This window comes from Eutrigla gurnardus (genome assembly GCF_963514095.1).
Source record: "Eutrigla gurnardus genome assembly, chromosome: 12".
In the NCBI taxonomy this organism is placed as follows: Eukaryota; Metazoa; Chordata; class Actinopteri; order Perciformes; family Triglidae; genus Eutrigla; species Eutrigla gurnardus.
This window is the reverse complement of record NC_139926.1, coordinates 13,182,245-13,205,847: the sequence shown is the minus strand read 5'-3', so window position 1 is coordinate 13,205,847 and position 23,603 is coordinate 13,182,245. Positions and strand designations below refer to the sequence as shown.

Sequence of the window (23,603 nt, the reverse complement as noted above, 5' to 3'; positions counted from 1 at the left end):
TATATAAGGAGTGCTCAGACAACACAGACGCATCGTGTTGCATCTACTGTTAACGCAATGGCTTTGCTTTGTGGACTGTTGAGGTAAGTTATCAGATGTTTCCTCTTTGTTGTTTGACTTGTCTTATCTCAGTTGGCAGAATGAAACACTGATTATGTTTGCAGAGTGTCATGGATTTCATGCCTGTTGATCAGCAGTGTAACCTGTCTTCCTGCAGCAAAAGGTAATATTAGTAGTCCAAATAATGGAGCCATATGGTATCTATTGTCACATTATTAACATTCAAAACAGAATTGACATATGTTCCATCTTGCCAGGCTTCAGCAATCCTGCACCAAGTGGATTTGTGGGCTGGCTGTCAACTTCTGGCTCTAACAACCCAAATGCTGGCAGGCTTGACAGTAGTGCCTCTTTTCCCAGTACCTCTGGTTCCCAAGCAACCGGCTCCGTTAACAATGCTGGTGTTCCCTATGGAGCGCACTATGGCAGCCTAGCATCTACTGGGAATGATGCTAGGTATGGTGGATATGGTAACGCAGGTGTAGACACTGGACTCTATTATGCCAACTCTGGGTCCACGGATGGTGGAAACACTCAGTTTTATAGTGAAGGTGCTGTGGAGGAAAGCTCTGAGCCTGTACTCCGTGATCTGTCTGACCTGGAGCCAGTCTACGCATACAGATCCCGTTCTCGCTACCAACATGGAAGTAGCCAGTTCTCCCAAACCCGCTACACTCCTGAAGTCCAGTTGCCATATATGCCAGTTGCCATGAGCGGCTCTAAACGTCTTCCCCACGCGCCAGCCAAGGGTGGCTTTTGAGCATCTGGAAGGTAATAAATCTAGTACATTCTGGAGATTTTTTTTTTTTTTTTTTTTTTAATTCCCCCAAATATTTATCTTTCTGCATCTCTCCTCTTCCAGATCCTGTGCACCTTCAGACCTGACCTGGCTGGCCAACCCCAAAAGAGAAATAAAGTGGTTTTATGCTCTTCAGTTTGGTCTTTTTGCCATGTTGCCGCTGTACTGTGGATTGGCTAACTGTCTAGCCAAATGAGCAGTTGCTTCACATAAAGCTTAAATGGGTTAAAAGTAAAATCCAACATGTCTTAAGACATCAACTCAGGATCTTGTAAAATTGTTTGGGTTAATTCACAACATTGTGCTTTAGTTGACTGTCTTGTACTTGAGCTGCACCATGTATGGGAGCAGTTACATATTGGCAATGTAAAGCGAGTTGGGTAATAACTGCTTGAACATGGAGTACAGTAGCTCTCCTGTGTAATCCTAGGTTCTTTCCCTTATCTGGGGCATCTCTAAAACTGCTGCTGTGAATGCATTCGAGCCAGATAATTCTGTTCTGAAAGCAGTGACAGGTGCTCAGTTAATGGCTTCTACAACACTTATTTGAATTGAGTAAATCAAATGAAAATGTAAAAATTCTAAATGGAGAGTTAATTATGGTCTATGAGCAGGGAATTATAACAAACGCACCAACTGTAATTCAGTCATTTCCTGTTTTACTTGTGGGGTTAACGGTCCATTGGCATTTGGGGTTTGTTTTAAGAGGTTAAATGCAAAATATTGACACTGATCTATTGCGGTCAGTGGCATTTTCACATTATATTGCTCAACATTTAAGGAACGATCATATTTTGGCAATGAGGGTGATTTTGCACCAAATGTGTACACCATCTAATTTAAACACAAGAGCAGAGAGTTTTATTAGTGCAGGTCCAGCAGCTTCAAAAGACATGCAATCCTTTTGTGAATTTGCCCAAAATAATATTCAGTCATTATTAGGGTTCATGTTTTAGTGGCAGTTATTCTGCTCACACACATACAGACATGAAATGAGTTTTGCACAGAGGTGTCCTACTGTATGGCTTGAGGTAAAGAATCACTCTCATACCAATTTAATTTCCCCAGGACAGGTTAAATATTTAAGATTGTTGTAAACAATGGGGCTTTGTATTCCCTGATTTTAGATATTAAGATATTATTCAGGTACAGAGCTGCATCAGTCTTCATCTTTTTTTCAAAGGTGAATCTGCGTCCAAGGCAATGCAGTTGAATCATCAAGAGTTGTGCTGAGTTGCATTTGTCAGATATCACTTCATGGGTCTGTCTGAAGGCTTTTCCGTGATTGGATCCGTGCACATTTCGGACACTTCTTTTCCACAAAACAGTGTTTGTGAAAGCAGGCCCTGCACACTGTAAAAAAAGAGAGAAAAAAATAGAAAGGTACGCTACCAAATTGACTAACTCTCAGACTGATAAAGCCTCATGTTAGTGGAACAGAAGTATAAATGCACTTTATCAATTTTTATTTCCAATTTGTATTTGTCAATATTATTTATCATTTAATGATTGTTGAGTATGTGTGAATTTTATCGAAATGAGTTATTTTAATTTATCGTTGTTTTTAATCAATGTTTCCTGCAGAAACCACTTTGCCATACGTCGCCTTTTCTGTACCTCCTAAGCTTCAGTAACTCCAACTGACCCTCACACTGCAGCCTTGTTTGGTGAGGGTAAGTTACTGCTGCGCCATTTTATTGTTTTACAATAGTTTTTTGTAAACGAAGTACTGCTTCAGACACCATAGCAGTCATAAATTTGTATGTATCTTGCTCTATTGACATCCGTTACATTAGTGCCAGTTGAAATGAAGGATGTATTTTTTTCCACAAAATGCAGACTTGAAACTATTTCTTTCCAATTTTACCTTTTTTAAATGTAGTTACAGCTAAAAAGAAACACGTCAAGGCAGAAAACTAAAGTACTTAAAATGGCGGGCTTTAGGACCCTGGGGAGTGAGAGAAGATGAGAAAGGCAGACAGGTAGCAGCTCTCGCTCTTTATCCCGCCTACAGATCACGGAAGTGAAGTCTGAACAGGTGAATCTTTTGTGGAACATGGCGAGTGACTCTGCTGTCCTGACATTGGTCGGGAGTTCGTTCCACCACTGAGGTGCTAGAACCAGCCGGCCAGCTGAAGTGGAGGAGCCAAGTGCTGGCGTCGGAGTGTGTGGTTTCACCAGTGTTTGGAGGGAGATGGGTTTTAAGAGACCGTTCGGGAACCACGACTATAGAGGTAAACAACTTTGGTAAGTCATAACGTAGGAGTCTTCGTAGCGCACTAAGAATGGACGTTATCGGGAAAACGGGCCCAGGATTTCTGATTCATGATTTCAAACATGAACAGAGCCAGTTTAATTTCCTAGTAACATTTGGGTTGCTTTAGGAGTTTTTGAATTTCAGTCTCCGAAAGACAAAACTATGAGACAAGTTTTTTTTTTACACGTTAGCCAAACACACCATCCAAAACAATAAAGTGATTGATTATGAGGTCAAAGGTGGATGGGGGGTTCTATTCAACTGAATTCACTGTGTTGGGGTGGAGACAGACATACCAGAGAAAACCAAAACTGCATATAGGGAAGTAAAAAAAAATATTTGGATGAACTTGCTCTTTAAAATTAGGATTTATATAACGGTCCATGTAGTGAACGTCCCAAGACATTAAGGGCCCTAGTTTCGTGGCACAGCGCAGGGTGGCGGAGCCGGCGTAATGCAAGTTTCGACCCGCGCAGCCTTGCGCACGGTCAGTTTGGCAGTTTGGTGGATCGCCTGTTCCAAGATGGGTGTGGCGGCGCAGCAGGGGGAGGCGTCACAGATTCAGCTTGGTGCAGCGGAAGTTTCGTGGCAAAAAGCCTCGCCGAGACTGCGCCGAAAGCCCTCCAGCTCCAACCTGGTCTACTTTCGGCGCAAGGCGCAAGGCGCAAATAAAGTCCATTCATTCAAGGCGAATTACAGCTGGCGGAGTGGCAGTTTGGCTGACCGGCGCGCAGTGCGCACACATCACCGAGACCTCACAGGCAGGTTTCCACAGTTCCAGGCACATTTAAATGCAATAAATAATCACAACAAACACTATTTAATGCAACTAATTGAATCAACACGTGAATTTATATCTATATAGATTGTCCCGTCACATCTGACGTCAGATCAAAGGCGGATGGCACGCGTAACGGAAACTCAGCCTCTCGGACCCAAACATCTCCCTCTCTCTCTCGTGTTTTTTATAATATCGGCATTGTTAAGAGCTGCTTCCGTCATCGGGTTGTCAAGTGACGAAACTTGCACTGAACCTCCCCTAACGCATTAAAGGTGAGGAGAGGAGCTCATTTGATTGGTGAAGATCTGAATCGGCTGTATTAATCCCAGTCCACGCCTCGTCTCCTTATCGTCTCCCACTCACGCCTTCTTCTCCTCCCTCTTTCCCACTTGTGCGGGTGGGAGTGACGGGAGGCGAGCCTGCGCAAAGTCCAGGCGGTAGTGATGTTATGGTTTGCGTTGAGGCTTCGAGGCATGTGTCGAGAATTTCGGCTCCTCCCCCAACGAAGCTCCGTGTCGAGATCTGATTCACCTCGGCAAAATGACGTAGCATATGACGAGCGAGGCTTCGTTTCGGGCTACTTTTTCGCGATACAGGTACCGCGGTGATACAGGTTTACAATTGGCGGGACATTATGACTATAAAAATGCCTCATACACGAATACTAACTCGTGGGCATATCAGTATTCTTATTAATTATTCTTATATATTCTTATACATCATTATTATAAAAATGGGCACATTATCAAAGCATTGTAGGTTCAAATCCAAGGTGGAATTGCAGTGTAGGCCTACCACTTTGACTAATATATCACTTTATCATTATTATTATTATTATACATCATTATTGTAATTATTACCACTGCTGGCCATATTACAAAGAGGCAGTGGTGTAGTGGTTAAGAAGTTGGACTTGTTGTCAAAGAGTTGCAGGTTCCAATCTAGGATAGAGCTACAACGATCCACCCCCATGCATCTATTACAAATTATTATTATATATCATTATAAGAGTTACTCCTATCTCATGTTTCGGGTGGTGTAGTGTCTAAGGACTGAGACACATTATCAAAGTGTTGTAGGTTCAAATCCAAGTCTGTGGTTGACCAAATGACTTATTTTCTATCTTGAGTTCAGAACTGTTTATGAAAGGCACACTCACACACATGTATCACCAAGATGACTTTAATTCTCAAATGATTTGATGTTGGATCGGCACATATAGCAAACATCTTATGTTAGGTTGACTGGAAACTCTTTTACTTTCTTCATAATTTCATTCACCACTAGGTGTCCCTAGCGTACATATTTGAAGCTCTGGGGTCGAACCACTTTGGTGGTTCATCTGGCTTTGATGTTTCATGAGGCTTCATCTCACCATCACTACCAGGCGGACACACCCCGTCGGCGTGGCGCAGGTGCGCTGCGTGCTGACTATGCCTGGTGCTGACTATGCCTGGTCTACGAAAATAGGGCCCAATATGTGAGGTTAATTTTTGGACAGGCAACACCTCATCCCTCCTGGCCAGCAGCTGCTCCCAATCAGCAATCAATTAGCAGGGTTGGGAGGATCATATATAAGGAGTGCTCAGACAACACAGACGCATCGTGTTGCATCTACTGTTAACGCAATGGCTTTTCTTTGTGGACTGTTGAGGTAAGTTATCAGATGTTTCCTCTTTGTTGTTTGACTTGTCTTATCTCAGTTGGCAGAACGAAACACTGATTATGTTTGCAGAGTGTCATGGATTTCATGCCTGTTGATCAGCAGTGTAACCTGTCTTCCTGCAGCAAAAGGTAATATTAGTAGTCCAAATAATGGAGCCATATCATATCTTTTGTCACATTATTACCATTCAAAACAGAATTGACATATGTTCTATCTCGCCAGGCTTAAGCAATCCTGCACCAAGTGGATTCGTGGGCTGGCAGTCAACTTCTGGCTCTAACAACCCAAATGCTGGCAGGCTGGACAGTAGTGCCTCTTTTCCCAGTACCTCTGGTAGTCTGTTGCAATTCCCTGCTGCTCAGAACTCCAACAACAAGCCAGGCTCTGTAGGTTGGGGTGGTAGCTTCTCTGGTTCCCAAGCAACCGGCTCAATTAACAATGCTGGTGTTCCCTATGGAGCGCACTATGGCAGCCTAGCATCTACTGGGAATGATGCTAGGTATGGTGGATATGGTAACGCAGGTGTAGGCACTGGACTCTATTACGCCAACTCCGGGTCCACGGATGGTGGAAACACTCAGTTTTATAATGAAGGTGCTGTGGCGGAAGGCTCTGAGCCTGTACTCCGTGATCTGTCTGACCTGGAGCCAGTCTACGCATACAGATCCCGTTCTCGCTACCAACATGGAAGTAGCCAGTTCTCCCAAACCCGCTACACTCCTGAAGTCCAGTTGCCATATATGCCAGTTGCCATGAGCGGCTCTAAGCGTCTTCCCCACGCGCCAGCCAAGGGTGGCTTTTGAGCATCTGGAAGGTAATAAAACTAGTACACTCTGGAGATTTTTTTTTTTTCCCCCCCCACAAATATTTATCTTTCTGCATCTCTCCTCTTCCAGATCCTGTGCACCTTCAGACCTGACCTGGCTGGACAACTCCACAAGAGAAATAAAGTGGTTTTATGCTCTTCAGTTTGGTCTTTTTGCCATGTTGCCGCTGTACTGTGGATTGGCTAACAGTCTAGCCAAATGAGCAGTTGCTTCACATAAAGCTTAAATGGGTTAAAAGTAAAATCCAACATGTCTTCTCAAGTCATCTACTCAGGATCTTGTAAAATTGTTTGGGTTAATTCACAACATTGTGCTGAAGTTGACTGTCTTGTACTTGAGCTGCACCATGTATGGGAGCAGTCACATATTGGCAATGTAAAGCGAGTTGGGTAATAACTGCTTGAACATGGAATACAGTAGCTCTCCTGTGTAATCCTAGGTTCTTTCCCTTATCTGGGGCATCTCTACTACTGCTGCTGTGATTCACTCGAGCCAGATAATTCTGTCCTGAAAGCAGGTGCTCAGTTAATGGCTTCTACAACACTTATTTGAATTGAGTAAATCAAATGTAAAAGTTCTTAGAGTAATTATGGTCTATGAGCAGGGAATTATAAAAAACGCACCAACTGTAACTCGGCCATTTCCTGTTTTACTTGTGGGGTTTTTAGTGGTCCATTGGCATTTGGGGTTTGTTTTAAGAGGTTAAATGCAAGATATTGACACTGATCTATTGCGGTCGGTGGCATTTTCACATTGTATTGCTCAACATTTAAGGAACAATCATGTTTTGGCAATGAGGGTGATTTTGCACCAAAATGTGTACACCATCTAATTTAAACACAAGAGCAGAGAGTTTTATTAGTGCAGGTCCAGCAGCTTCAAAAGACATGCAATCCTTTTGTGAATTTGCCCAAAATAATATTCAGTCATTATTAGGGTTCATGTTTTATTGTCATAAATACAGTATTAGTGAGGCCTATTTGTCATGGTAAACAGAAAAATACAAGTTTTCAATGTAAGTGATGGAGGGGCAAAATCCACGTCCCTGGTTTTGTGTGCGAATTAACTTAATAGAAGGCTTCTGTATTTTTGTTTGCATCACATTAGGAAAGGACCATTTTCACTGCATAAAAAAGTTATCACAACAAATAAACACTAATATGTTTCATAAACACCTGATATATTAAGAGGTCCAGAGCTTGTCACTGCAGACCACCTGAGTTACTCTGCTCACACTTATATAGGCATGAAATGGGGTTTGCACAGAGGTGTCCTACTGTATGGCTTGAGATAAAGAATCACTCTCATGCCAATTTACTTTCCCCAGGACAGGTTAAATATTTAAGATTGATGTAAACAATGGGGCTTTGTATTCCCTGATTTTAGACATTAAGGTATTATTCAGGTACAGAGCTGCATCAGTTAGCTTTTCTTCAAAGGTGAATCTGCATCCAAGGCAATGCAGTTGAATCATCAAGAGTTGTGCTAAGTTGCATTTGTCAGATATCACTTCATGGGTCTGTCTGAAGGCTTTTCCGTGATTGGATCCGTGCACATTTCGGACACTTCTTTTCCACAAAACAGTGTTTGTGAAAGCAGGCCCTGCACACTGTAAAAAAAGAGAGAGAAAAATAGAAAGGTATGCTACCAAATTGACTAACTCTCAGACTGATAAAGCCTCATGTTAGTGGAACAGAAGTATAAATGCACTTTATCAATTTTTATTTCCAATTTGTATTTGTCAATATTATTTATCATTTAATGATTGTTGAGTATGTGTGAATTTTATCGTAATGAGTTATTTTAATTTATCGTTATTTTTAATCAATGTTTCCTGCAGAAACCACTTTGCCATACGTCGCCTTTTCTGTACCTCCTAAGCTTCCGTAACTCCAACTGACCCTCACACTGCAGCCTTGTTTGGTGAGGGTAAGTTACTGCTGCGCCATTTTATTGTTTTCCAATCGTTTTTTGTAAAATTTGTATGGATCTTGCTCTATTGACATCCGTTACATTAGTGCCAGTTGAAATGAAGGATGTATTTTTTTCCACAAAATGCAGACTTGAAACTATTTCCTTCCAATTTTACCTTTTTTAAATGTAGTTACAGCTAAAAAGAAACACGTCAAGGCAGAAAACTAAATTACTTAAAATGGCGGGCTTTAGGACCCTTGGGAGTGAGAGAAGATGAGAAAGGCAGACAGGTAGCAGCTCTCGCTCTTTATCCCGCCTACAGATCACGGAAGTGAAGTCTGAACAGGTGAATCTTTTGTGGAACATGGCGAGTGACTCTGCTGTCCTGACATTGGTCGGGAGTTCGTTCCACCACTGAGGTGCTAGAACCAGCCGGCCAGCTGAAGTGGAGGAGCCAAGTGCTGGCGTCGGAGTGTGTGGTTTCACCAGTGTTTGGAGGGAGATGGGTTTTAAACTGTAGTTGCCAGCATGTGGTCCTAATTATTTTGAATCTGTCTGTATTTAGTTGTCTGCCTCGGGACCCCCTTTCCAGTCACTACAGTTGAATAAAAAAACTCAAACATGAAACTAAAACATAATTGTTAATCCTGCAATAATTTATTTTGCTTCTGCGTCGCAGTGCATATTCAGTCTCTTTGGTATCCACGGATTTCAAGCTTGTGTTTTTATTATAGTTGCATAATTTATCTAAAAAGTAATCTTACCTGTACAGCGCCTGCATATGTCCATAAAGGGAAAGATGATTTCTCTTTCTCTGCAGAACTCACAGATAAAACCTCGGCCCAAACACAACTGTGTGAAAGAAAGAAGGGAGGACAATAATTGGTAATATTCTCCAGAATGCAGCGACACATTCCTTTGCCAAAAATGGCACACAGTTGTGATGGTGGTGATGATGGACATCTATAAAGGGCCTTTCTCTGTCAGCTCCTTTCGCTTACAGCCATACCACCCTGAACACGGCCATTTTATGCGGTTCAGGAAGTAGCCTCAGCATTTGAGAAGTTTGTAGCTTGTGTGTGAGAGAGAGTCTGTTTCACGTTGTTTGTTCAAGTCTGTCGTGAGCGTGAGTGTTATCTAAACGTTTGTATTGTCTTTGTGATTTGAACGGCGCAGAACGGACAAGAACAACGATTACATGATAATGGACAAGGTATGGCTGTGAAACAAAACGCGTAGCCTACTCAAAATAGCTAACGGTGCGTGTGGAGATGTACGGCAGTGAAATATGAAGGGGAGGTATCTAAAGAATAAAAAAAAAAACATGTGTGGAAGGTGTTTTTAGGAGAGGGAATAAACAGGTGTGGTGGTAAAACTGACCAATCTAAAACAAAGGTGATGTACATGTATTTGAGGGGGAAAGATGTGAGAAGACGGGCGGGAGAGAATGTGGCGCACTGGTCAGGCTAATAGCTCAGACTATGCCCAAACAAGTATATTGTTATTAGTTATTGTTCTTACAAGGGCCCCCCAACTATTATTTTCCTGGTAAGATGTATTTATTTAGATGCTTAGTGTACCTGAAAATACACCTGCTTGGAGCAACTGCAAAAAAAAAAAAAAAAAAAAAACCTTACCTATAGCACTCTGATCATAGCACTGTTGCTCTTAAGGTATGTTTTCCTGCTGAATGTTCATGCTATTACGGACCATATCCTCTTACATCCCGATGGTTGGATTGCCATGCAATCTGTACAACAGTAATCTTAATACAGATATCTGGACAGGACTTTATCATTGCTGTTTGCAAGTCATGTGCCAGTAAAATGCACCCTAGGTAATTTCCACCATGACATCCAGCCAAATACCCCCTCAGAAGCATTTTTAGCGATGGTCAACATTGGTCAAGATAGCCGCTATCAGCTGAATGGCTTAGTACTGGCGCTAATGGTACATTTTGTATATCATGTAAATGACCCCACTAATAATGCATGGAATGTTACCAAACTTCTGCAGTAGTACACATAGGGTCTGTACTCTCACAACGAGGCATTTGAAAGTTTGTAAGTACACCGGGAGTTTATTTAAAAGAACACTTGCCTGATAGCTTCTATCCTCTGCTGCTAACGCTACCGCTGCGCCGACGCCACTTCTGCGTTTACCCAGCTCTTGCCGTCACGTGAGTTTGATGCGAGAGTATGAAAAGTTTCGCTGAATTTTTATAAATGCTTGTATTATCAGGTCAACACTTGTCAACACTTGGGTAAACACGGAAGTGGCGTTGGCGCAGCGGTAGCGTTAGCAGCAGAGGATAGAAGCTATCAGGCAAGTGATCTTGACCAATGCTGACCATTGCTAAAAATGCTTCTGAGGGGGTATTTGGCTGGATGTCATGGTGGAAATGACCTAGGGTGCATTTCACTCCGAACCATCACTTTAAGATCTCCTGCTTTGGCTTCGCCCAGAAAAAACTTATATTTGGGCTTGTGGTGATGAAATGAGGAACAATAATAACATAATGCATTAGAAATGTACTTTTAAAGAAAGATCACGCCACCTCCGGCGGTGCTTCAGACTGACCTCACAGTTTTCAACATGGTCGATGGCAGAGTGCAGCACTGCTCTGGCCTGTGGCACAAGCTGACCCTTCTTCACCCTCAGGAGGTCATCCATGGAGAAGAGGTGCAGCTGCTCCATCAGGTGAGCAGGAAGCTGTTCCAGCTCAGCCATCACCCTGAGACACAAACACACAGAAACATACTAAAACCACTCTCCAATTACTCTGAATGCACACGTTTTCTGCATGTAAAACACGCGTTGCTGTTTGCCACCGTGTATTTGTTGATACGACCACTTGATTCTCGTATCAACAAAGTAAAACGTTTTCAATACAGTCGATTTATTAATCAAGATTAAATTGAATGTGATACATTTGAGTACATTTGGTTGATTCTTGAAGTTTAAACTGTAGTTTAAAGTACAGTATTACATTAATATTAACTCCAGTGGTTGTGAAATACATGTTTTATCTACCTTCCAGATAATCTGCAGGCTGTCAGCAGCTTCTTGATGCCCATTAGCTGTTCCTGGAGCTCCTGATGGAGAGGGGGAGGGGGAGGAAGTAAATAAAGAAGGAAGAAAGGTAAATCATTAGGGACAAAGAAATACATTTTAATTTCAGGTGGGTGTTAAAAGTTGAAAAAAAGATAACATTTGCCAGTGATGGAAGAAGTACGCTGATAATGTACTTCAGTACCAACACATTTAAACAAATATTCCATTACAAGTAAAAGGTATGCATTCAAATGTAATATAATAAAATATAATATAATAATGATAATAATGATAATAATAAATCAGTCTTTGACTCACCCTGAACTTGTCCAGGTCTTTTACCCTGCTGTAGAGCGTCTTACCGACAGAGGTCAGGTCAAACAGAGGCTGATCCCAAACGGAATCCAGCAGCTGTTTGGAGAAATCACTCACAGGGTATCTGCAATAATAATATTTATATGACAGATTTAGTATCTCAAAGCTCTGGTCTTGTTCATATCTTTTTTTAATACCATTTTCATGTAATGCTTGAACTCTTCACTTATTGGTTCCCAAAAACTTCCTTTTTAAATATTGATGCTGTAGGTGTTATTAATAAAAGGTTGGCAAAACCATTAGTACAACTTTGTATTATGAATGTATTTGAGTGATTTCTCTTCCCAGTGTGATATTTCCTGAAGCAGCTTCACATTTCCAATGTTTACTGCTGTAATTGTAGCAATAATGATATTAGCGCTTATTATTGTGGATAATAGTGTTAGTCATACTCTATTACCTGCCAAAGTCCCAGCAGGAGAGAAGTCGACCAGGAATCACAGATTCGGAGCCGCTATGGCAGCAGTCACAGAAATACCTGGCAAATGAATCAGAATTAATTAATGATCTAAGTACAAAAAATGTATTAGTTTAAGATGGGATGTATTGTTTTTGTTAAACTCATAAGGAGATCATCATTTTTGTGTGAGTTTGTCCAATATTTTGATTTATGACATTCCCAACAGCCTCAACTGTTCTTTGTGTTTCATGTGAACATAGCATTCAGCTTAGCCTCAAAGACCCCTTTGTCCGGCATATATATTGATAACAAATTATAGACGTACCTGCCAAGATATTCACAATACCGCAGTTTCTTGATGTACCCTGGTGGCAGAACTCATGATCAACTTTAATTCTGATTAATTTTACTGTGTGACAACATTCTGAAGCCTGTTTGTGTCCACGTGCTTTAGTTAAGCAAATAACAAATGTGTATTCTTATTAAAGAAAGCTGTGGGTGAACTTCACAGTTTTTGCTCTGCTGCAGCTAAATGTGTTCTGTGAACCGTAAATACTCACTGGACTCCACCTTCGTCCCACAGCCTGCACACAGGAAGTGCTGCTGAGCCACTACGACACTGCGTCTGGAGGAGGAAGCAGTAATTTGTGAATGTCTGTCTATCGCAGCGTTTATAACGTTCTCCTTGTGCTGCGTTTTTTAAATTCTGTTCTTTGCATTTGTATTCAGTTGAGAGTGGTCAGATGAAATGAAGACCTGTGCGTTGGTTGAACAGTGAAGATGATCTGGAAGCTGGGTGGGGCCCAGCTCAGAGACCCTCTCATCCTGGTCCTCAGTCTGATCTCCTCTGCCAGGCTGCTGCTACCCACCACCACACCTCCATTACCTGGCAGCTGGCAAAAACAGAACAACAACCAGATTGGCTGTCATGGCATGGGGACTCGAGACAAAGGGCTGCCAGAAAGCAACGGTAAAACACTTTTGTTTTATTTCCTCTTTTGTTTGGTATAGGAAGTTTAAATGCAATACCTTGGAAATCAGGGATCCCCCACATAACTGCTAGCATGTTAACCTGCTACAACAAAGGCTGACAGGATTCCAGATTAGTTTTAAGGTATGTTCTTCCATGAAGTGAACTATTGGGGGCATTTTGGTGCTTCTACGTGAAATGTCAGGAAATCATGTAAGCTCCATCAATGTTTGGAGCTCATATCAATTGTTGGCCAATTTTATGTACCGAGTTCCATCACTAAATTTGGATTTAAAAAAAAAAAATAATAATAATAACAATAATAATAATGTAATAAAGTATGCTGCAAAGATGTAAAAGATATCAGCCTGAGCATCAAAGAAGCTGATTCTGATGCATAAGGCACCCTTAAGTGTGACACATAAAGCCGTTTTCATGGGTGATATTAATGTGTTCTCACCTCCTGCAGCGAGCTCCGGAGGCTTTGCCGTCCACGGCGAGGCTCATGGGAAGGAAGCCAGCTCCTCCTGAAGTCCAGCACCAGCTGCTGGGCCAGCCACTCTGCACTGCATCATGGGACACCACAGATTGACTCAGGACCAACACAATGTAAACAAATGTATGGATTTGGATCCACATGTAGTCATTTGTGTGTTTTTCTTACTTTCTGGGGGAATCTGTCCGTGTCAGCGAAGCGTTGACTCCGCAGTCTGAAATCAAAACACAGAATACGATATTTTGAAATGTAGTTATATGCAAAGTGAATAATTTCTTCAGGGAGTTGTAATACATCCCTTACTCATATGACAATGTTATTGTGGTAACACATTAATACATGTTTTAATACACAAATTCCCCAAATCCTTACAAATATGTGACTGAGAAAGTGAAAAGTTGAAAGAAGTACTCAGATCTTTTCAAAATCACATAGAAAATATTGAGCTTTCTCTTATATTTTGTTATACGTAAATGTACAGTGAAAATAATTCTACCTTCAAATCCGCTGTCAGTGGAGAGGATGGAGAAAGTCTTTGGCGGATGTTTGGCCTCAGCGTTCCCTCCTTCCTCCTCCTCTTCATCCTGCGTGTGTTGGTGTGTGCGTCCGTAAGGGGAGTGTGTGTTTGTACGTGACGTCTCCTGCATGGTCTGTGTGCGTCTGCATGCCTTACAGCTCTGCTCGTGTCCATGTGTTGGTGTGTCCCCCCTCGTGGAAGTCCTATGATCGGAGCTCAGAGTCCACTTTACACCTTCCAGCACCTCCAGCATCATGTCCACCACAATGAAATGGGCGTTCTCCTGCACATCATTCACACAGCCACCGGTGAAACATCTCTGTCATCATTATAGACATACTGACAGACATGATGATCATTTTAATGATGTGAGTCCGATAGCAAACATGGATCTTTCCCATGTCACAATGTGACCTGCGTCTAACACACTGAACTCAACAAAACCTGAAATTGTCATATTTTCCAGGTACATCATCTTACTCGGGTTTTACATTTTTACATCTATAATGTACCAAAAGCATGAAACTATTGTTATCGGGCTGCACTAACACACCTGGTCCAGCTCACAACTGTCCTTACAGATGTCTGCGGAGAACTCTGGGATGCCACTGCACCTTCTGTCTTTGCTGCGTTGTATTGATGTCGAGAGGCCTGACAAAGCACATGCAAACAGAGTACACCTTAATTTAATAGTTTAATCCAAGTTGAAACAAGTGAATTTATGTAATGTAATGGTACAAGAGTAGATTCTAGTGGGATAATGCTGGGTCTGTAATGATGTCCACCTGTAATGATTAAACCTACCTGACGAGTGAGGGGCCTCACAGCTGGTCAGCCCTTCAGCCAATCCCTGCTGTGCTCTGAAGAGAAGGTGCAGCCCAGCACTGAGGAGGCCATTCGGATGCGACGAGGCGGAGATGCAGCCTGGCTTCTTGTCCGCCTGGAGAGGAGTTGGGTGGCGACAGGAGCTGGGTTTGGATTCCAGATCCTTAATACTGGTGACGGTCAGGCACCCACACCGATCCAGAGACAGCAAACCAGAAGCAGGAGTCTGGGAGTCCAAGCTACAAGAAAATCTCATAAAACCTGCTCTTCAGAAATACTTTATATCTGCTTCAATTACAGTAAAGTGCCAGTTCTTACCTGAGCCCCTCTCTGTAAATTACATTTTATATATGGTTCTGTAATCTTATTCGATTCAAAAGACTGCAAACCAGAGCCCACTTCACATTATATTTTATGCATCCCAAGAAATCCCCCCATGACTCAGCTGTGGATAGTAACATTACTGTCGGGGCTTCCCTTAAAATGACTTCAGCGCTGAAAGCAACAGAAATTGGATTTGATGACAGTTTGCTGTTCATCCAAGATACATTTGTGTGCTGCCCGTTTTACATTTATTTCTAAAATACTAAAAATAAATCTAAAAAACACAAACAAACAATCGAAAACAGCCTTTTTCATTTTCCTTTTAAATTGCTGTTTCCTCATTGCCCACACACAACATACAGGACAGCCGATATCAAAGACAGCACAAGCATCATCCTTTACACTATAGTCAGTTCCACCCATGTGTTATTTCACCAGTCAGTTGAAGTCACACTAGTTAGGTTAAAAAAAGACGTTACTGTGGCGCCATCTAGTGGTGGTGTCAAATCAACCCTGTGGATCATTTACAATCAAAAGCTCCAGAACTGTTACTAAATGGTGTGAGCTGGTTTGACTTAAAAAATAGTTGTTTGTATAAAGTTTGCTGGTTTATGTTTGAACATTTATGTGGTTTTATTATTCCAGATGTTTTTGACCTCTGGAGTGCTGCCTTTGTCCTGACTCGGGGAATACAGAAAGTGCAAATAGATATCTGTCATGAGATAATATTAGCTGAATAGAGAGTATTTTCTATGTTGTTTTGTTGTTACCTTGATGGGGAAGACGTGCTGGTGTCCTCTCCATGCCAGGAGACGGACCTGTGCCGTCTGGAGATGACCGGACTGCTCCTGGGAAGATGGAACATTTTGTCCTCGGGACACAGAAGAGACGGCTCCTCTTTATTGGCCTTTCTTCCTTCCTCGCCGTCATCAGCATGACCATTATGGGCTTCGTCAGTGTTGTGCACAGCCGAGCCGGGGTGTTTGTTGAACTGGGAGGGATGGAGATGCGTGAAGTCCTCTTGATGTGTTCGATTTGTGACATTTTGCTGTGAATGATGAGAAAATGTTGCGTTTGTTTCTCCTCCACTAGTTTCGGCTGGTGACAGAAGGAGAAGTGGCACTGATCCTGAACCAGGTGGCTGATGGGAATGGTGTGAAGATTCTTGTGGAGCAGCTTTTTGAGAGAAAGAGGAGATGGAAATCAAATTCAAATGCACATCGACTGTCATTGCTGAGGGATGAGAGCGATGTTTCTGCTGTTTGATTAATAGCACTTCCAGATATTTCAAATGAAACGTGTCCCAGGAACAGGCTTTGAATGTGGATCATCTTTGATCAGCGTTTCCCCATGGTCACCAGGTATGCAACACCTGATGCTTCCTGTGTAACTGCAGTCTAAAGAAGCCCTACAGGTGCTGCAAAGCTTTGTAGACAGAGCACGGTGGATCTCACCTGTTGCTGTGGGAGATCTAGTTGCGGGTGTCGGTGACTCGGCAGAGTCCACAAACCAGCTGCATCTGGATCTGTGGAGCGAGAAGGCCATGCCCTCACAGCTTCCCATCTGTACAGAGGAGAGACACGTTTCCCAATGACAGCAGTGTTGGTTCATACTCGGTGGTGCAACAGTGCTTCTTCAGCGATGAGAAAACTACAACCACATTTGGCGGTGAGTAAAGCTGTGATTGAATCAAAGAATCCAAAATGACCCAAACACTTCTTCAGCTAGTTGATCACTACTGATGACAGCTTGTCAACCTTTCATATCAGCGCTGCTGCCTGCAGTTCCCGAGAGTCGTTCACAGATTCTGATCAAGATCATAAAACAACTTTGAGTCAAAGTCTGAAGATTACTGCCCTTATCCACGACACTGAGCAATAGAGGAGTTCAGACAGGTAGTGTTTATGGGCACTGGTATGAAGGTATTGCAGAGAATATCACTGGAAACAAATCAGAGCGTATTTCTTTGTTTGGGAGTTGAAAGCTTGTAGACAATTTTTTGCAATCACACTTTTACAAATCTATCCCAGTGTGGAGCAGCACGTCAGGAAACGATCCTGCCATTATCAGTATTTTTTTCTCAGAGGTGAGTGTGCCCTCCCTTGGGCTACTAAATATTTCAGGAAATCGTATGAAAAAGTAAAGTAAAAAGTTTGTGCGTGTGACATTTGGATCTCCTCTAACAGGTTGTTGGATGATCGTAAACTTCTGCTTTTGGTTTTCAACCTCAACTTTGGTACATCTGACAACATGCCTGCTAGTAAAATCTTATAGTAAAACTCCTTCTGAAACACAATGGAGAGATATTAAAACTGTCCTGTCAAAAGAAGTCTGATTGTAGTCTGACTTGAATCTTGGATGGGTTTAATCAACTTGTGAATAGTTTGCAGAACATAAACGTTGACTTCCTTCCTTTACTATTGTTACCAATCACTTTTATCCACTTTATCCTTTGCTAATTTTAGTTAGTCTAGTTTAATCATTTCATTAATTTGGGGAATTCAGTCCTCTGTATAATCTTAATAATAAGAAATAGCAACAAAAAAAGAAGAAACACTTTAAAAATGTAATAAAATAGAATAAAAAAACACAATTTTTAAAATTATAATAGAGAAATCTGGACAATATCAACAGTAACAAAACTTGAAAGATTTTTACTTGAAAATGAAAGAGTTTTAAAGACTGAGGACTGAGAACAGTTCTCGAGGTGGATTTACTTCACACTTTCAGAGTCCAGAAGTAGACTGATTGTTAGAGATAATGTTGTGAAGTACCAAGATGTTTCCTAAAAGCAAAGTGCTATGGAGAACAGCACCTCTGACTAAACCACAAACAACTACAAACATCTTAAAATCACCAAAATAAACATGCCACTCACCATTTTGTCCACTTCTAAACTGAAACAGCAACCTGCCAGATGCCGACTGGACTGAAATGACTCTTAAAAGGAAGAGAGGCGGTTGGTTATCAACACTTCCTGTATTTACCAGTGGTTTGTACTTTCTGTGGTTGAGCAGTCAGTACAGCAAAAGGCTGTTGTTGTACTCCACGATATAAATAATTATTAGAGATGTCCTAAAACGTGGACATTTTGTTAGAAATAGAATGTCGCTACTGACATTTATTTTCCTTTTTAATCTGAAATATTTTTAATGGCAGGCAATTTATTAATTCTGCATCCACCGATGTGTTTTATTACATAACTGTTGATTGATGATTTCTTCCTGTGGAGAACAGTATGATTATGCTGAAGAGCATAAAAAACAAAGTAAAGAAAAATAGAATTTGATAACAAAAAATGGAGAAAGGTTATAATAGTGCATCTCCTCTCACCAGTAAGTATGAACTCACGAGGCTTTTATCAGCAAATATTAAAGTGTCTCAGTTCAGTGCACTGATGGCTTTCACATCAGCAGAAGAGAAAGAGGAAGTTCATAGTCAAGTATCAGTGGGTTTTACTTATCTTCATGTTAAGAAAAGTAGTGGCGTTGATCCAACCTTTCTGAGAGGAAACTTGACACTGACAGTATACTGGCGTTATTACACACTTACATTAGAACACTTGAGGGGAACAACATCAAGACGTCATCTCCCTTTAAAACGCCTTTACATTTTGTTATTTTCCTAAGGAGATAATGAGATTTAGTGAATGAGTGTGTGCATCTATATGTCCGTCCACAGACAGCTCATCGCCCATACTGCTCATAAAAATACATACAAAGAAACCTTGGACCATGTACGTTGAAAGTATGTCTGGAAATACATTTTGAATAAATAAAGTGACGACATTTTGAGAACATTTTATTTTCATGGGAAAGTGTTGTTCAGTCTTCACATTTTCAACAAGGGGTTGCAGTTAGGATGTAGTTCAGGGTTGTGTTAAGAATGAGGTTTAATACTAGAGCTAGTCTGTGAGATGTATTGTAAATAATGTCAATAAAGGTCCTCACAAGTAGGCTATACAAGTAAAATCCTGTGTTGGCACACATACTGTAATCAGTGATCCACACATGCATTTGCTGATCCAAGCTTGTTACGCAATGGTTGACTCAGCACTCCTGCTCTCCAATGGAGCTCTCTCACCGCACACACACACACACACACACACACACACACACACACACACACACACACACACACACACACACACACACACACACACACACACACACACAGAGAGAGATAGATGTCTATGTACGCATACTCAGATGGTAGTAAATCTGAGTAAAGTATATTGCCTCTCTGAATCCAGGCTGATTTTAAAGTATCAACTTTTATTGGACATGCCAATTGGATGTATGAACGACTAATTCATACATATAAATTATACTGGCAAAGTTCACAAAGGTTATAGAACTTTAAAAAAGGAAAGCAAACGGACAACATTTTTGGATTTCATTGCATGATATCCAACATTTTTTTCCACTATTGTTCAAAATGCTTATGCTGCATCTAGTTTAGTACCTTAGATGTCTTAGATTTAGATGCCTGGTAATGTTTTAAGTGTTTGTTATTCATAATCCTAATTTCAATTCAGTATGTTCTTGAGAAGTTTGGCTTCTTTTGCTGAAAAAACAAACAAACAAACAAACAAACTGATGAAAAATGACACAACTCCTCTTCCACAGTCTTCATCTGAACAAGTAGATCTGCTTTTATATGGAACTCAGTTTTTAATCTGCAACAGCTGTTCATTCTGCAGCATATGCAACAAATATGTGGGCAATAATAGGATTTGGGGGCCAGGTGAAATAAACTAACTAACCTAACCCTAACCAAGGGATGAATCAACACTGTGGGAAAAGCTTCCGTAACATTTTTGTTTCTACCCAAATCAGCATCCATTGATTCTGTGCAGCAGATGTCGCTGTTTAGTTAGGTATCCACTGCTGTTTTCGTTTCCCTGCTGTTTCGCAGCTGCACAGTCCGGTGCGCAGCCGCAGTTCCTGAGCTGCGTCAAGTAAAATAAAAATCAGAGTGAAAACGGAAACATGGAGGGCCTGTCTTCATAATAAAAGATGCAAGGGCGTCATGGAAATGGACCAGTCATCCTTTTCAGTTTAGTTTACTTTAAAGATAAAAAAATGTATCTGAGACTTCTGTTCGTACGAGAATAAGAAACAATTAAGAACATTATTTGCAAGACATAAATGCGTGTGTGCGTGAGTGCGCACGTGCTTTGAACACTAAAAACCAGTTGACTAGTCTTTCTAGCTATCGGTAATATTGTAACGCCATTTTTTCTACATGAGAAGAAGTCTGCACACTAATCGGGTTGCTCATAAATACACAGGTCTGTGTGTATAATAAATAATAAAGTTAAATGTCAAAACAAACCAGTGCCAAAACAAATGAGTTCACGTTTTTTTTCTAAACGATGTTCCCTTAATGGAATATAGTTTATTTTGAAAAATGACGACCGGATGTCGCGCCGCTGCTTAATGTTTGACGCTTTACACTGACAGAGAGGCGGACGCGGTGGCGACAATCGAAGAGGAACTGAACGCGCGATACGAGCTCGTCCAAGAAGTCGGTGTCCCGCTGTTTGCCCGAACGTTAGCTAGCCCTGCACGCGCGCACTCTCTCTCCCTCCCTCCCTCGGATATAACAGACACACGCACGCGGAGAACAGGGGAGAGGTGGCGCATTATGGCGACGTTGGGACCGGAGTCGGCTCGTCCTCCTCTTTCCCAGCTCAGCTCTTCCCCGTCGATCCAGAGTCACATCGGCAGTGCCAACCTGCCTCCCAATCGGGGCTTGGAGCGGGCGCTGGAGGAGGCGGCGGCCAGCGGGGTCCTCAACCTCAGCTCCCGAAAACTAAAGGAGTTCCCCCGGACAGCCGCAAACCACGACCTGACGGATACCGTGGAAGCAGGTAGGCATCTCCCTGGCACCTCTCCCTGTGTTAGCTTAAAAAACATCGCCCACCGATGCCCCCCCGGTGCTGGGCGGTAACGACTCTGTGCGGCGGCGTGGTCCTCGCTGACCGTTGTAACGTTTCCCCTACAACGCCGGCATTTCCGTTAGTTAGTCGGTTAAAACCAGAAGTACTATACTGGGAGACGAACCTGCAAACCATGGTGGTGTTACCGCGGGGTCTCCGCCTCGTGGGCCATGCCTGTTACAGGGTGTGTGAATTTAATCTGACCGACACTTCCTACATCGCCAGCATTTGCTTCACCTGGACCGGATGCTCAGCTGGATGTCACCTGTCTTGTTGCTCAGGGAAAAAGCTCCTCAAGTTTCCAGTTTGCAGTAAATATCAGCAGGATCTGACTGTTCAGTGGGCCTTCAGTGGAATTCCCCACCACTTCCCTTTTAATTCATTTAGAGTTGTAAACAGGCATGGAGAGCACCGCCACACTCAGTTTGTGCTGCTTTATTTACAAGCAGACAGCTTAAAGGCTCATAGTTTACACCACTCAGTGGTGGCAGTGGTTGAAAAGTGGTTGAAATAACTACTCAAATACTAGAAGTAGCCTACAGAAAAAGGAGTTACTTGTACTTAACTTGAGTATTTCCATGTTATGCTATATGTTACACATCTACTCCACTACAATTCAGAGGCATATATTGTATGCTAAATATAGTCAACAAATGATGATACATGATTAGTGGTTAAGATGAAACTTTATTGATCATATTATAATTATTATTATTGGTGCATGAATGTGTTCACTTCAATGTTGTAGCTGGTAAAAGGCACCCCCTATCACTGCACTGGATTGGCTCTTCTCCTTTTACATGATTTAGCCTGGCAAGGTTTGAACTCTGCAGGTTGTTTTGTCTTTTGACATGAATGTGTTATGCGACAAACCTGTCCAGGTGCACTGTAGTGACCGTACCTGTCCTCCATGCAGCCCTACCCCCCTCTGAACAGGATAAACTCAGCTGGTATATATTATGAATGAATGCCTGCAATGATGGATGGTAGAAGATGAATAGTCGACTAATTTAGAGGAGCACATACTGAAGTATTTTTAAAGGACAGCAGCAACAACATTTCACACAACTTTAACTTTGGTGTGCGCGGTCAAGCAGCCACTGCTTCCTGATCCTTTTGAGATAATGTATACTGTTTCAAAACTGAAACCATTATCACGTGAGTTTAGAGTGGTTTAATGCAAAAAAGTAGAATAAATAGAATTAGTAGTCGGTATTCATTGAAGTAGTAGTCAGCAGGACTTTTCAGGATGTGCTGCAGCATCATGTGGATCTATATTCACGGATGAATCAGAAGTGGCTTGACTGCAGGATGGTCACATGACGGTAGCAGCAGTATCATACTTTAAAGTGTCAGTTTGCTTCAAATGAACAAACTAAAGGCCCATTTATCTTCTTACTTAGCTCTTGTGGTATACATCCATGCACACAGTTCTGGTCTTTGAGAATTCTGCTTCCATTCTCATACAGTGGTGGTCAAGGGAAGTGAGTTTGTGCTTCAAAAAAGTCACCTGATTGTTTTAGGTCAGAAATGGTCTTGAAAAGTGAAAATGAATGGATGACAGTTAGTTTCTGTGGATTATCAAGAGTTACAGGCACACTGCCAAAATGAGATTAAGTGTTATTTATGACGAGGGGAATTGTGACGCATTCACAGTACAAAGTAGGAAAGAGTGCAAATAAAAGAAAATCTAAAGAACGAAGTATACACAACACCAGAAAAAGTTAACAGTAAGTGTCATAAACACAAACTGGTTAATGATAAATTCAAGGATCCCAAATAAACGGGTCACAAGAAAAAGATGCTGCTGCTGACAAAGTTTTCAATGCTGTCAGCGCCGCAGACTGAATTCCATTCACTTCCATTGTTGTTGTTGGGCTGGGAGCAGACATCTCCAAATCTTATCATACAAAACCGAGACCATCACGTATCCTGAAGAAGTCTGTTCTCTTCACGGCAGCATGAATACCAAGGTCAGTCGTCGTTGCAGCTGGACTGGAAAGTCACAGTGACGTTATGTCGCTGTATTTCACTCTGTGTAACTTTGTTTTGTGTGTGCTTAAAAAAGAAATGTGGCTTCCATAACCACAGTGGGTCACGTCTACAGAAGCACACAGCAGCAGCGTGGGGTGAAGTGAGTACGAGTTCAGAGGCTGTGTGGTTTAGTTCGACTGATTTACGGCACACTGGATCAGGGTTTACTTGGGTTTGGATAACAGATGTCTTTAAGCACTTCTGTCCAGAAAATACACAATAGGGTTTCTGTTTCATTCAACGTTACACTTGAGCACTGCCTTGCTCAACGGTGTACATGATCTTGCCACTTGCATAGTATTTGCCTGTAAGGTACTTTCTCAGCCGTGGTATGGCTGTGGAGTTTTGGGGATTTTTTTT

The 23,603-nt window shown here is 41.9% G+C and overlaps 2 protein-coding genes and 1 long non-coding RNA gene across 11 annotated transcripts in view; 2 read left to right on the top strand and 1 right to left on the bottom strand.

The window, feature by feature from the left end:
* Positions 1–1,835: 1,835 nt before the first annotated feature.
* On the top strand, positions 1,836–6,588 carry LOC311022157. Of its 2 annotated transcripts, none has more exons than XR_014598090.1 (4): positions 1,836–3,093; positions 5,633–5,691; positions 5,786–6,377; positions 6,460–6,588. It is a non-coding gene; the product is annotated as an uncharacterized lncRNA (long non-coding RNA). The 2 variants fall into 2 exon arrangements; XR_014598091.1 differs by having other exon boundaries at positions 1,836–3,106.
* On the bottom strand, positions 6,421–18,194 carry rubcnl (rubicon like autophagy enhancer). The gene is made up of 17 exons (XM_084023236.1): positions 18,144–18,194; positions 16,720–16,828; positions 16,036–16,441; positions 14,921–15,180; positions 14,670–14,767; positions 14,096–14,399; positions 13,768–13,813; positions 13,564–13,669; positions 12,890–13,026; positions 12,694–12,758; positions 12,459–12,498; positions 12,134–12,211; positions 11,677–11,797; positions 11,338–11,399; positions 10,885–11,038; positions 9,069–9,156; positions 6,421–7,999 (listed from the first exon to the last, which is right to left on the bottom strand). Exons 1-17 carry the CDS (start codon positions 18,144–18,146, stop codon positions 7,902–7,904), a joined length of 2,175 nt encoding a protein of 724 aa, XP_083879362.1. The 5' UTR covers positions 18,147–18,194; the 3' UTR covers positions 6,421–7,901.
* Positions 18,195–20,747: 2,553 nt separating this feature from the next.
* Positions 20,748–23,603, top strand: part of lrch1 (leucine-rich repeats and calponin homology (CH) domain containing 1) — a 69,023-nt gene continuing 66,167 nt past the window's right edge. For 3 of the 8 annotated variants that reach the window (XM_084022306.1, XM_084022304.1, XM_084022305.1), the window contains exon 1: positions 20,750–21,140. In XM_084022306.1, coding sequence (XP_083878432.1) covers positions 20,915–21,140 — 226 coding nt within the window. In that variant the 5' untranslated portion in view covers positions 20,750–20,914. Of the gene's footprint in view, positions 21,141–23,603 lie in introns of all 8 variants that reach the window. The other 5 variants (XM_084022308.1, XM_084022301.1, XM_084022302.1 and 2 more) reach the window with 4 other exon arrangements.